A 12598-nucleotide genomic window follows, 5' to 3' on the forward strand; every position below is an offset into this window, starting at 1 on the left:
ATGCAATATTAAACCCTGAAGCAGCTGAAGAGGTGAAACACTGCCAGTGGCCCGTGTAACAGCCAAGTGAATTGATTTCACGAAATAATTTGTTCCATAAATTAAGTACAACTATTTGGCTGTTTCTAAATCGTAAATCATATGGATTCAGTGCCCAATAGTGATTTGAGCAGAAATAGCTACCATTATTGTAGGGGAATTGACATCAGCAAGGATATGCTTTGCTTTTACATCATTAGAATTTTGTATAAAATAGAAATTAATTAAAATAAGAGTTGTTAATAAGTAGAATATTTTAGAAAAATAAGAAAAAGATAGGGAAGAGGGAGGTCTTGTTTGAGTTTAAAAATCTGTACTGAGGTCTGCTTCTCCCTGTAAGTGTATGAGTGCACTACTGAGGAACTGATTTTCCTGGGTGTTGAATAGCCAGAACAGAACAGGGCTTTTAGGATTTACCTGCATGGTTGTAGTGCTTACTAAAATGAACATACTAAGCTGTTATTATTAGGTGTGTGGCTAGTATTCATTTTTTTATCACAAAAATCCATTCTTAAATTTTTTCTCTGTCTTGTCAGAATGTTGAATTCTTGGTGTTTCAGCCTATTTTCTAGTCACTATTGTGTTCTATTGTACCAGTCCTGTGGTTACCCTCTGTTTAGAAAGTAATTTTAAGACAGCATCTCAATAATATGAACAGGGTTTATGCTTGTTAATTCTATATTTAGTTGAGTTCTTGATTATCATTCAAGGCGTCAAAGGTCCAAATACAGGATATCAGTACTAGAGTACAGTAGAATGGTATACGCTAGAAGTTGATTTGACTAATTATTTTGGACCTATCCTAATTTTGTCTTGTGGTATCTTCCGCTTTAATTTATTAGATCAAAACTAATAAATAACTTATTTCAATTGTCTTTTAATTGACATTTACAATCAAACATTTGAACAGGTATAGGCAACTCTGGTCCTCGAGTGCCACAAACCTGGTCTGGTTTTCAGGAAGATATCTGTAATCCCCTGTCCATTGGGGGTCACCTTCTCTACCTTGGGGAGCCTGGGGCAACTCTTCCAAAGCGAGGGATTAAGTCTCTGTGGGGGTCGGGGGCTAGGGACAGCTAAACTGCAAGGCAAAACTGAGTGCAAGACACACGCACACAAGCACTTAACAAAACCCAATGCACACCACCAAATTGGTGCTCCAAAAAGAATAGACAGTTTATTGAGGTAGCTTCAGTTACTGTAGATAAGGGGCAACTTCCAACTTCATAGAAACTCCAGATAGACTATTCTATTTGCTTTCTAGAAGGCCTCAGACACTTTAAATTACAGTCCATGTACATCTCTATGCAACCTAAAGTCAGGCCAGAATATAAAGATAGATTCTTCCCCTTTGTAAACCTTAAAGTACTCACTTTATCTCTGGGATGGCTTCAAGCTACTCACTTCCCTTGCAGTAAGAGGAAATGGGAGACTCTCCACCCTGTTTCTAAGGGTGAAGAGTCCCAGCTGGTCCTTTCATGGTGCTTTTCCTTTTTCAGTACTTTTAACTCTTAAATCCAGTTCCAGATGCTTTACATTGGCTCCCTTGAGACCACGTTGGAGGATCTTTGCCTTTTTCTCCTCATTTCCCCTTGAAAACCCTGGAGAGGGTTTAAACACCTGTCTTCTCTTCACATGGTGACTATGGGGGTGCCCCACCCTTCCTCTAGGCAGGGTTATATTTCCTTCTCACAAAACCCAACCCCTAGGGGCTGAGCAAATATGTCAGTCAAGTGTTACCATACACTCCCTCTGACCATTTGATAACCTTATGATAGCTGGAACCTTCCCTGCTCTTTTATCCTTTATACTACTTCCCAGAGGGGGAAATCACACAACCCACAGTACATCCTCTGTGGTATACACTTTGCAAACCTTTCTGCTGCTCAGGGACTACATATCCATAATGAATATGCAAGAGATGTATTTGCAAGCACTGCCTCCATATATGTTGAAAACCAGGCCTGTTTGTGGCACTCTAGAACCGGAGTTGCCTGCGCCTACTTTAGAAGTAGTTCTCCATTTGGAAGTATTCTCTTATATTATGCTTGCATTAATGTCAATATTAAGAAATTCAACTTTATTATTCAAAAAACAACAAAAAAATCATTGTGGATTGTACATCATAGGGAATACAAGACACTTGAAGAAGTTATTTTAAACTGGGACATTTAGACCTAGATATTACACTACATTTTTAGTGTCTGCTTCTAGAGCATCCCACAGAGATTATAAGCAAATCAATCAAATATTCAGTCTTTATCCATAGTAAATGGTGGCAGAGTCGATTCTTTGTGTTAAGCATCCCTTTTCTCAACAATACTACAGAATGCTGATTGGCCATGAGAACAAAACATGGTCATCAACAGAAGAGAAATATCTGTATAGTACATGAGTCAATTATTGTAACTATATATAATTGACAGATTACCATACTCAATGGAATTCCACATGTCCTCAGGTGAAGGCAAGCTAGTTGTTGCCAAATTTATTGCAGTTACATTCACTCATTGCTTAAGAAGTTTTTTGACACAGATAATCTGTGACAGGGGTGCCCAACTCCGGTCCTCAGGAGCCACAGACGTCTGGTTTTTGGGATATTCATAATAAATATAGAGGAAATTTTAAAAGGCGTTCTGCACATAAGTGATATATACTATCATAGCAAGTTTAAAAAGCAATTTACATGCATAAAGTGCATTTACATACAGGGATGTATAGCGATTGCTAAAGTTGGTGCTGCACCAGAAAATTTGGTGCTGCTAGGTGCCCTAGAACACAGTACGCTCTCCTAAATTACTCTGTGAGCACTACTTTCTTTGATGAAAAAAGCCTATCAAATGTATGCTCACAGCAATCCAGTCCTTAGAGGGAACATTAGCTAATCCCTTGAAATACTCACCTTATCTACTAATAGCAGTTACAATAAAATATATGAATTAAAAAATATTTTCTGCAAGAACATTTTAAACCACTTTCTGTTTGCAAGTGAAATTAATAAAGAGCAAACTTCTGTTTAAAATAGAAATGAGGAAGAGATAACCATAATGTCAAAAAGCCAGTGATAAGTACCTTTATTTTCACAGCAAGAATTTAAAGTTATACAAGAACTGTAACTTTAAAATACAGACAGATGCTCACCTAATACAGAATAGAAACGTGCCAACAAAAACTGAACTGGAAATTACAAGCCCGACTGTGTTATGCAGTGCAACAATGGAAAAACAGAAACATCATCATTCCTCTCAAAACGTCAAGCAATAAAACTGGAGATATCAAACATCATTTGTAATATTAAAACCATGCTAACAAAAAGAAGAAATATTAAAATAGCTGAAGAACATCCAATAGTAAAAAAAAACTTGCATAAATTTGTTTTACTATTTCCAAACACCAATAAAATATTTCAAAACAACTGATGAATAAAACATCCAAGAATTAAATAATGTTCCAATATTTAAAGTTATATATTTTAAAACTCCAAAATATATATTTAAAAACAAAGAAACATCAAATTACACCCAATAATTAAAACTAATAAGGATTAAAAAATCCCCTGCTCTCCATACCTGGGATCTTTTAATTTCCGGTCACCCTGCGATTATGGTGCATTAGGGGAGGTAGGGCCACACAAACTATTTTCTCTTTCTCCCTCACTCACTCACACACGCATACTAACACTTTCATTCTTTCAGACAATCCTTCTCTCATATTTGTGTGACACATGGGCACACACATGCACACAGCCTCTCACAGCCACACAATACACGCACAGCCTCTCACACAGACATACCCCAAGATCTCACACAGACACACATACACATGCACACAGGCTCTCACACACACATCCACACACACACACATATGCACTTCCTCCTCTTCAATTTGGGCTATGGTGGAATGGACTCCATTACAACCCCACTGGCCTCCTCTTCACTTCGGGCTGTGGTAGAATGGGCTTCATCATGGCCTTGCTGTCCTTTCTGCCCTGGGAGGGGGGCAGTTTTGTGCGCCCACAGGAAAAATTGTGCACAAGCGCACCGGTGCAGCTTTGAGCTGCATGCATGCACGAGCGGAGAACATTTCCCGCGCACGCACGCAGCTTAGAGGGAATAGCAGTAGTGAGCAGCAGCTCTTATTGTTCTGGGGAGAGAGCTAAAGAAGATGCAGTAGCTTTCCAAGTTGGTGGTGAATGGCACATTCTGTTTTAATGATGGTGGTGCCTGTGCACTTCTGAGCACTATGGATGCTACTCCTATGCTTATATATGAGTATCCTCTGGACAATTTAATGGCATATATTGTAGCAATTTTCAAAAGACCACTTACACAGTAAAGTGCACTTACATGTGTAAGACCCAATTTTAAACGTTTAAATGATTTTTAAAATCAGGTCCTTAGTTTTCAGGACATACACAATGAATATTCATGATAAATATTTGCATATACTGCCTCTATTGTATGCAAGTATATCTCATGCACATTCATTGTAGATATCCTAAAAATTAGGCCTGTTTGTAGTTCCTGAGGACCAGAATTGTCTAGCACTGTACTATGACGTTATTGGCTGATAGCCTACGCGGTGATTCAAGAATAAAGGTTAACAAATATAAACATAAAAAAAAGACACTGGTACCTTTCTATTGGACTAACTTGATAATTTCTTGACTAGCTTTCAAGAGCTAATACTCTCTTCCTCAGGTCGGAATAGAATCACGAGATGCTTGTTCAGAAGCTGTTGCCATGTAGTTATAGTATCATTTTGACTGCTGTTCCAGGTTGTGACATGACAAAGAAATGACCTTAGTCAGGGCCTGTGCAAGCATATTTGGCAATCCAAGAGAACCTTGGTCCATTCAGCCCCTTCCCCAACTTAATTACCAGTGGCAGTGGCTCCTGCCTAGCACTCCCTTTGTTGATGTGGTACAGTATTCCCTCCAGATATCACACTGGCAAGATTTTGCTGCCCCCAAAATCTTAGTGCACTAGGCAACTGCCTAGTTTGCTAATGGAGGCATTGGCCCTGACTTTATTCTCTACAATTGTAGACTCTCTCTGGCAGGTGGACATGTGCGATCTTTCCATGTTGATATTAGGCCTATCAGGTTCTATATTCAAAAGATATATGTGGGAAAAATTGGCTTCTACTCACATATATCTGACCATTGAAAAGTTAGCCAGACAAATGGGGTTGGAACTGGAGGGAAAACATATTTAGCTGGTTAGTGCCATTTTGAACACTTCATGGTTAAATTTGTGCAGACAAGTCGATCAGCACAAACAGCAGCCCTATAGTTATCCAGAGAATTTACCCGCTCGCTGAATTATTGAATAGGGACTTCAATTGTTTTTAGTGCTGCTACCCATGAGATTCTGCTGTCTGTTGTGCTCTTTGGATTTAAATCTGGAAAGATAGAAATAAGATATGGGCTACCAAGATTTTTACCCTGTCTTATAGAATATGTTTCAAATCATAAAGAATATATCACAAAGTCATTAGACACCCAAAACGTCTGTGTTAATTTTGAGAAAATAATTTATTTTCTCTTCTCTGTGTTGGGATTATGGACTTGAAAAATTGCACAATTTTAGTACCGAGACTTTTTTAACTTTTGATAAATGTTCTAGAGGATTTCTAACACTCAACATTGATGGAATGTGTCCTGTTATGGCTACCCTGTGTTACTTTTGACCATTTGATTTATTACATTAAGGATACACTGGTATTTTTACTTACAAAAACGTTCTCATCCATGACTTCTTTAATGAAACAATTAAAAGCTCAGACTCCTATGTGACCTCACATAATCTGACAGCAAGACAAATCAAACTGCAGATTAAAAACATCAAGATGCTTAACATTCAAGGTAGTGAAGTGTAAACAGCCCTGGGGAGGAACATTTGGTACATGCAAAATGACCTGTCCTTCAGGGAACCATGCTTAAACTGTAATAGAAAGAAGATGCTCCCCTCATCAAAAGAACATTTATTTATTTAAAATCTTTTCTATACCGTCGTTAAGTTATATACCATCACAACGGTCTGAAAGAACAGGCAAATGCACTGTAAAAAAAAAAAAGTGCCAGGATTTTTCTCTGAAGCAAATGATTTCTGTAATTGAATTTTATAGCTACAGAATGTGAAAATCCTTTGTGAATAGTGACTAATGAGCATATTTTCTTATGATCCCTTTTCCTACAAACAAAGCCCACTTTTACTAGCATTTATGATTCACCAAACAACATATAAGTATAATTGTTAAGAATTCTGACTTGCACTTACATAGTAACACTCCTGAAATTCTGGTACAGTAAAGATCCACATAGACTTTCATAGATCTATAAAGAGAAACAGACATTGGCATTGTTACTTCCTGTAGGTAATATATAAGGTTTCCCATAGAACAGACAATGCTTTTCTATAATCGTTGTAGAAGGTTTCTAAATGGAGACTGGCTGGGGCAGCAAACTAAACCATGGGCCCGTGATTCTTGACTGCACTGATACATTTTCTTTAATATATCTTTGTAGATCTCAGAGACGCAGCACAGGACAAGATGTCACTTGCTAATGCTAATAGATCCCTCGGAAACGGTAAGGTCGATTAGAAGTTTACTTTCTGCTCTATAAGCAAAGCGCTGTAGGGGAAAAAGAACAGCCCTCTCTTTTCGTCCTCCCATGTTCACACCGTTGCGTGCACATGGACTTGCCGATTTTAGCACATGCTGGCGCGCACATGTTATAAAATCCAATGTTCACACACACATGCACGCTAGATTTTAACATCGTGCACGCATGTGCGGATGGACCGCCACTCGCACGTCCGGGGAGGGGGGAATTTTCAAATTACGCGCTGTGATGTGATTGGCCTTTTCTCCAGTTCCCTCCCAGTCTGCTCCAATTAAGGAACGGACTGGGAGGGAACTTACCTACCCCCCACCTAACCTTCCTCTCCTTTCCCCCTCTCCACCCCAACCCCTAACCCTTACCTAGCTACACCAAAATTTTTTTATTACACTACTTACTGCTCCTCTGGAGCAGAAGCATTTTCCGCATGCTGGCAGACTGCCAGTGCGTGCTTCCCTGGGACAGTGGCTAATGACCTCTGGCCTGCCACGCCCCCAACCCGCCCCTTTCTCACAGCCCGACTCTTCTGCACGTAACAGGGGGCTTTGTGTGTGGGTGGGCCTGTCACCACACGTAAGGCCCAGACACACACGTAGCCCCCGTTTTTGACGCACGCGGCTCTTTATCTTCTCTAAAGTTGTAGGTCTCTGGTTTTAGCATACATTTAGGGCCGGATTTTAAAAGGTACGCCCGATTTTATAACATGCGCGCAGGCACATGCATGTTATAAAATCCAGGGTCGGCGCACGCAAGGGGATGCACAATTATGCAACTTCCGCGTGCTGAGCCACGCAGCCTTCTCCCATTCCTTCTGCCCCCCTCACCTTCCTCTCCCTTCCCCTACCTAACCCGCCCCCCAGCCCTACCTATACCCCCCCTTACCTTTACCCTATAAGTTGCGCCTGTCTCCGGGCAGGTGTAGGTTGCGCGCGCCGGCTGACGGCCGGCCCGCGATCCCAGGCAAAGTGGCAAATGGCCGCTGTGCCTGGAGGCCCCAGCCTTGCCCCCGGACCGCCCCACCCCGCCCCTTTTTTCAAGCCCCGGGACATAAGCGCGTCCTGGGGCTTGCACGCGTCGCTGAGCCTATGCAAAACAGGCTTGGCGTGCGCAGGAGAGGTTTTAAAGGGTTACGCGGGTATATTACGCGCGTAACCCTTTTAAAATCCGCCCCTTAGTGTATACACCCAGAATAAGATGCTTGGGGCTCACCTGCCTCTGAACCACAGAACTGTAATGCTTGGTTAGTCACAGGATTGGCCGCGCTCACCCCGATCCCGATGCACCATCTTTGTAGCAGGACCACCATCACCTCCAGCCTTCTCGGCCCACCGATGCTTTCCCTTTAGGTGCCTGTGCGAGCTGTGTGTTGGCCTATGAAGGGCTCAGCTCAGGAATCTCCAGCAGCGGTGCTCCCTGATGACATCGTGCAGCTGGGTATTTAAACCCCAGCTGCGTTACAGCAAATGCCTCAGCAACAGGTTCTCCTGCAGTCCTTGCAGTGCATGATGCTCGTGTTCCTGCCATGCCTTCTCACTCCTGTGCCTTGCCTTGCTTTGTCCTTCTTTTCCCTGCTGTGTACCATTCCTTGTATCTTGCCTAGTTCCAGTTCTTCTTAGTTTGTCCGTGTCTTGTCTGTCTTTGCCTGATTTCTGGCTCTGACCTCGGCCTGGGATTCTGACCACGCTGCCTGATCTCCAACTGCCCTGACCTCTGCCCGGATCTCGTTGCTGCTTGTCTGCTGCCTGCCCCGACCTTGGCCTGGTACCTGACTCCTTCTGTCCACTCCACGGGACCATTGCCTAAGACCTGCCAGCCCCTGGATCCCAAAGGTCCAACCTGTGGGGACTGGAGCTGGTGTAGGTGAAGTTAGACCTTGTCCCAGTGAGAGTATGTCCACCTGCTGTTGGCATGGGTCTAATGGGTTCACTTGCCAGACTGCGTTAATCATGCCACACCTAAGGGCTCACACACCATGATAGGAATGCATTATCAGCCTACCACACTAAGCATAACCTGCATTATTCATTTTCCAGCATGTAAAATCATTCAAGTGATGTTGATACCCTATACAAAACAGCAGAGAAACATTAGCCGCAACTAGAGACCTAAAACGTCTGCTCACACTTCAATCTCCACACTGCCTCATTTGCATAAATCTGAAGCACCTATTTGACTTGGCTCTATAGGCATGAATGGGAAAACCCTGTGCACTCACATGAACATACCAAGCTACTGATTATAGTGAGAAAAATTATCAAGGCCTTAGCAAGTCCACTTTGAAAAAATATCCCATTTAATTTACTCACACACAATTATACCTGCTATTATATGCATGGAAAATTTTCAGGGAAATTTGTGTGCAGACTTTTGAAAATGCAGAGGTATTTGAGCAAGTCCAAACCTTTCCCCAGCTCCACCTCTGAGAAGGCCTCTGCTCAGTCCGGGTAAACTTATACATGAGCCAGCAGCACACACATACATTTGCTTAATTTGGGTGAGCTTGTTTGGAAAAGGCCTTTTCGGCAGATAAAACACTGTTTTAGCCATGGAAATGCCTTTGGAAATTGCCCTCCTTGTTTGAAAAGAGCTAAAAAAAAATTAATCTGTTATCTATGTATTGTTTGCTCGCTATCATTCATTCCCAGTTCTGTCCATGAAGGAACAGAATTCACAGGACACTAAGCCACACACTTTTCCCCATATACTCCCCATGCAGTCCTCAGCCCCTACACAACCCCCTTCCAACCTCAACACAGGAATACTAGAAACTTACATAAAAGTTTGAGTTTCACAACCTTTGGAAGTTTGGTTTTTCCTCTACTACTGGGGAAGTGCTCTGGTATATATACTGTATTTTTGTTTATGTGGCATTTTTTAACTGCATCTAAAAGTTCTGAAAAAATTGTGTTCAAGAGACCATTTGCATCCCCTTGGGGTTATGTGAGTGAATAATAGAGAGGTCTGGGCTACCTCAGTAGGAGGTCAGGCACTTGTCCTGGGTTGCTGCCACCCATATCCGGGGATAATCCGTTATTTATCACAGAGTTTCCCTTTCAGTTATGTACTTATTGCTTGTTTAATCAATAATTTTGGCTGTTCTTCTCGTTGTTTTGTGTTAATGTGAAGGGGCATACACAAGAAAACCCCAAAATACCTTAAGGAACTGGAGACAGAGATCTAGACTGGTCCACCTTAGGCCTGAGACAACAGGGAATCCTGGTCTGGGAGGAGGATCCTGGGAAGCAGGGCCGGTGCAAGGGGATTTGGCGCCCTAGGCGAGCCTTCTCCCTTGCACCCCCCCCCCCTCCCTGGGTCGTGCCGCCACCCCCCGGTCTTGGCCCCGATTCCTACCTCATTCTCGATTACCCCCGCTGACTGTGTGGTTTTCTGGGTCACGAGCAGGTTGGGCGCTGCTCACGGCCTGCCAAATCTCCACTCCTCTTTGCCACCGCTTGTGCCCCATATGGCTCGCACCTACTGGCGCACCAAGGATCTCCTGCGCCCGGGGGCCAATGCATTTGTGTGCCTCTCCAGCATCCCCCCCTTAATCCTTCTTGTACTAATGCTTAAGGTCACAGAAAATCAGTGGCGTCTCTAGACAGAAGAATTTTTTTTTGGGGGGGGGGGGGGAGCCAAAATGACATTTCTTCATCACACCCACCTCTATAGCATGGATCCTGCTTTAAAACTGGTTATAAAAAAAGTGTTAATAAAAAGTCCAAAGGCTCTTCTGGGTAATTTTAAAAAGCTGGCCAGTTTCACACTATAAAATTATTTGATAGCCTCATTCAACTAATTCTCTATGGCTATGAGAGTGAAGTCTGGAATTTATAGGAAAGGACAGACTGTCAATATAAATCCTGCACCTCCAGTTCTGTAACTCTGTGCATCCACTGAAATTCCCCCAAACAATAGAGCTTGGATGTTTCCCTTACAGCTCATCATGCTAAAAGATATTTTCAAATTCTGGTGTCACCTCACAGTAACAGGCAGCAGCACAAACACCTTCCACTGCCAGGCACATTGTGAACTAACACAAAACCCCGCAAAAAAGACACTCAAAATCAATACTGCAATCCCATCGTAACATAACAGTAATAACACCAAGGACTCAAACAACAATAACCCTACCTGTGAAAAAGCAAGGGTAAATATTACACTGGGTCCTAGAATACTAATACACCACCTACTGAGGAAACAAAACAAACCCGATTGCTATAGATCCCTATGCTAGCAGAATCTCTCATCATGGTCACACACACAGAGCAGAGACAGACCCTCACCAAATACAGAATACAAAATAAAGGAGTACAAATTAGACAAAAACTGAAATGGAAACCCCAAGAAGCCAGACTCTGTGTATTAACAATGGAAAAACAGAACCACCATTCCTCATAAAACAAATAAAATCAAGAAATATAAAGCATCAGTTATAATAGTAAAACCATACTAATTAAAGAATATTTTAAAACTACTGATAAATAGAAATTCTATTAATTAAAATCATATACATTTTTTACAATTTCCCAAACACCAATAAAATATTTCAAAACAGCACATATATCAAATAACACCCAATAATTAAAACTAATAAGGATTTTAAAAAGCCCCTGCTGTCCATACGTGGGAGCTCTTGATTTCCAGTCACCCAGGTATTGTCGAGGATTAGGAGGATATCCTCTCTCTCTCACACATACTCACATGTCCATTCTCTCTCACACATACACTGTCATATATATACACATTCATGCTCTTATACCCACCATAACCTCTCGCTCTCACAGACACTGACACACTCTCAGGTTGTAAGACCCTCTCTCCCCCTCCACCCCCCCCATAAACCCTTACTCCCTGGGTACTTGCCAGGTTCTTATGGCCTGGTTTGGCCTCTGTTGGAAACAGGATGCTGGGCTTGATGGACCCTTGGCCTGACCTAGCATGGCAATTTCTTATGTTTTATTCATACACACAGTCTCTCACTGCCACATGCTGTCTGACTCTCACACACTTGCAGGCTCTCTCTCACTCCAACATGCTGTCTTGCTCAAGCACAGGCTCTCACTGTCACATGCTGTCTCTCTCACACACACAGAGGCTCTCACATGCTGTCTCTGCAAACATTCAGGTCCTCACTCCCACACACAGTCTCTCAACTCACTCTCACATACACACAATCTCTCAACTCATCTCATACACACACACTCTACAGACCCTTAGCCTCTCTCTTGCCTCTGGGCCTCCTCTTCACGGGTCGCCGTAGGATGGGCTCTGCAACGGCCCTGATCTTCTCGGGCCACCCTCAATGTGGGATCTGCGGCAGCGGCCCTGCTACTGGGCCTCCTCCTCTTCTCAGCCCGCTGCGACTTGAGATTCGCAGATGACTATAAACGCTGCTCCTCTTCTGCACGCGGCTGATGCGCCTCCTCCTTCCTGCCTTTGTGGCTCTGGCAATGTTTTCTTCCGGGGCCGCGTGGGCAGGAAAGAGGAGGAGCACCTGCAGGTTTGGATGCAACCTTTTTCTTCGGGCCGTGGTGACATGAGCTCCACCATGGCCCTGCTGATCTTCCTGCTGTGTGTGTCCGGCACACAGCCCAGCATAGCACAGCGGTAGTTCATTGCTCAGCCGCCAGTGGGATGAGGTCCACCGGTGGCCTCATTGGCTCCCCCTGACCTCCCCTCGGTATACCACTGCTCGGCGCCCCCTAATGCTCGGCGTCCTAGGCCTAGGCCTAGTTCTGCTAGTGCTTCCACTGGCCCTGCTGGGAAGGTGTATATCTAGGCAAGCCCAGGAGGGAACTGGAGGAACCTTAGGAAGTCCAGACTGAGACAATGTAGTTGTGTCATTGCTACTTTTGTTTCTAAGCTGCGAGGAGCTGCAGAGTTGTTTTCTGTTCTGATTTAATAAAAGTTCATGAATAACAGGCCAGAGCCTAG

The 12598-nt window shown here is 43.1% G+C and overlaps 1 protein-coding gene across 1 annotated transcript in view; it reads left to right on the forward strand.

The window, feature by feature from the left end:
* The window catches only part of SCEL (sciellin), a 241197-nt gene that overhangs the window by 41838 nt on the left and 186761 nt on the right, over positions 1-12598 (forward strand). Inside the window, exon 3 of the mRNA XM_029603190.1 lies at positions 6569-6631. Coding sequence (XP_029459050.1) covers positions 6569-6631 — 63 coding nt within the window. The remainder of the gene's footprint in view (positions 1-6568; positions 6632-12598) is intronic.

The sequence above is a fragment of the Rhinatrema bivittatum genome, chromosome 5 (assembly GCF_901001135.1).
Source record: "Rhinatrema bivittatum chromosome 5, aRhiBiv1.1, whole genome shotgun sequence".
Lineage (NCBI taxonomy): Eukaryota > Metazoa > Chordata > Amphibia > Gymnophiona > Rhinatrematidae > Rhinatrema > Rhinatrema bivittatum.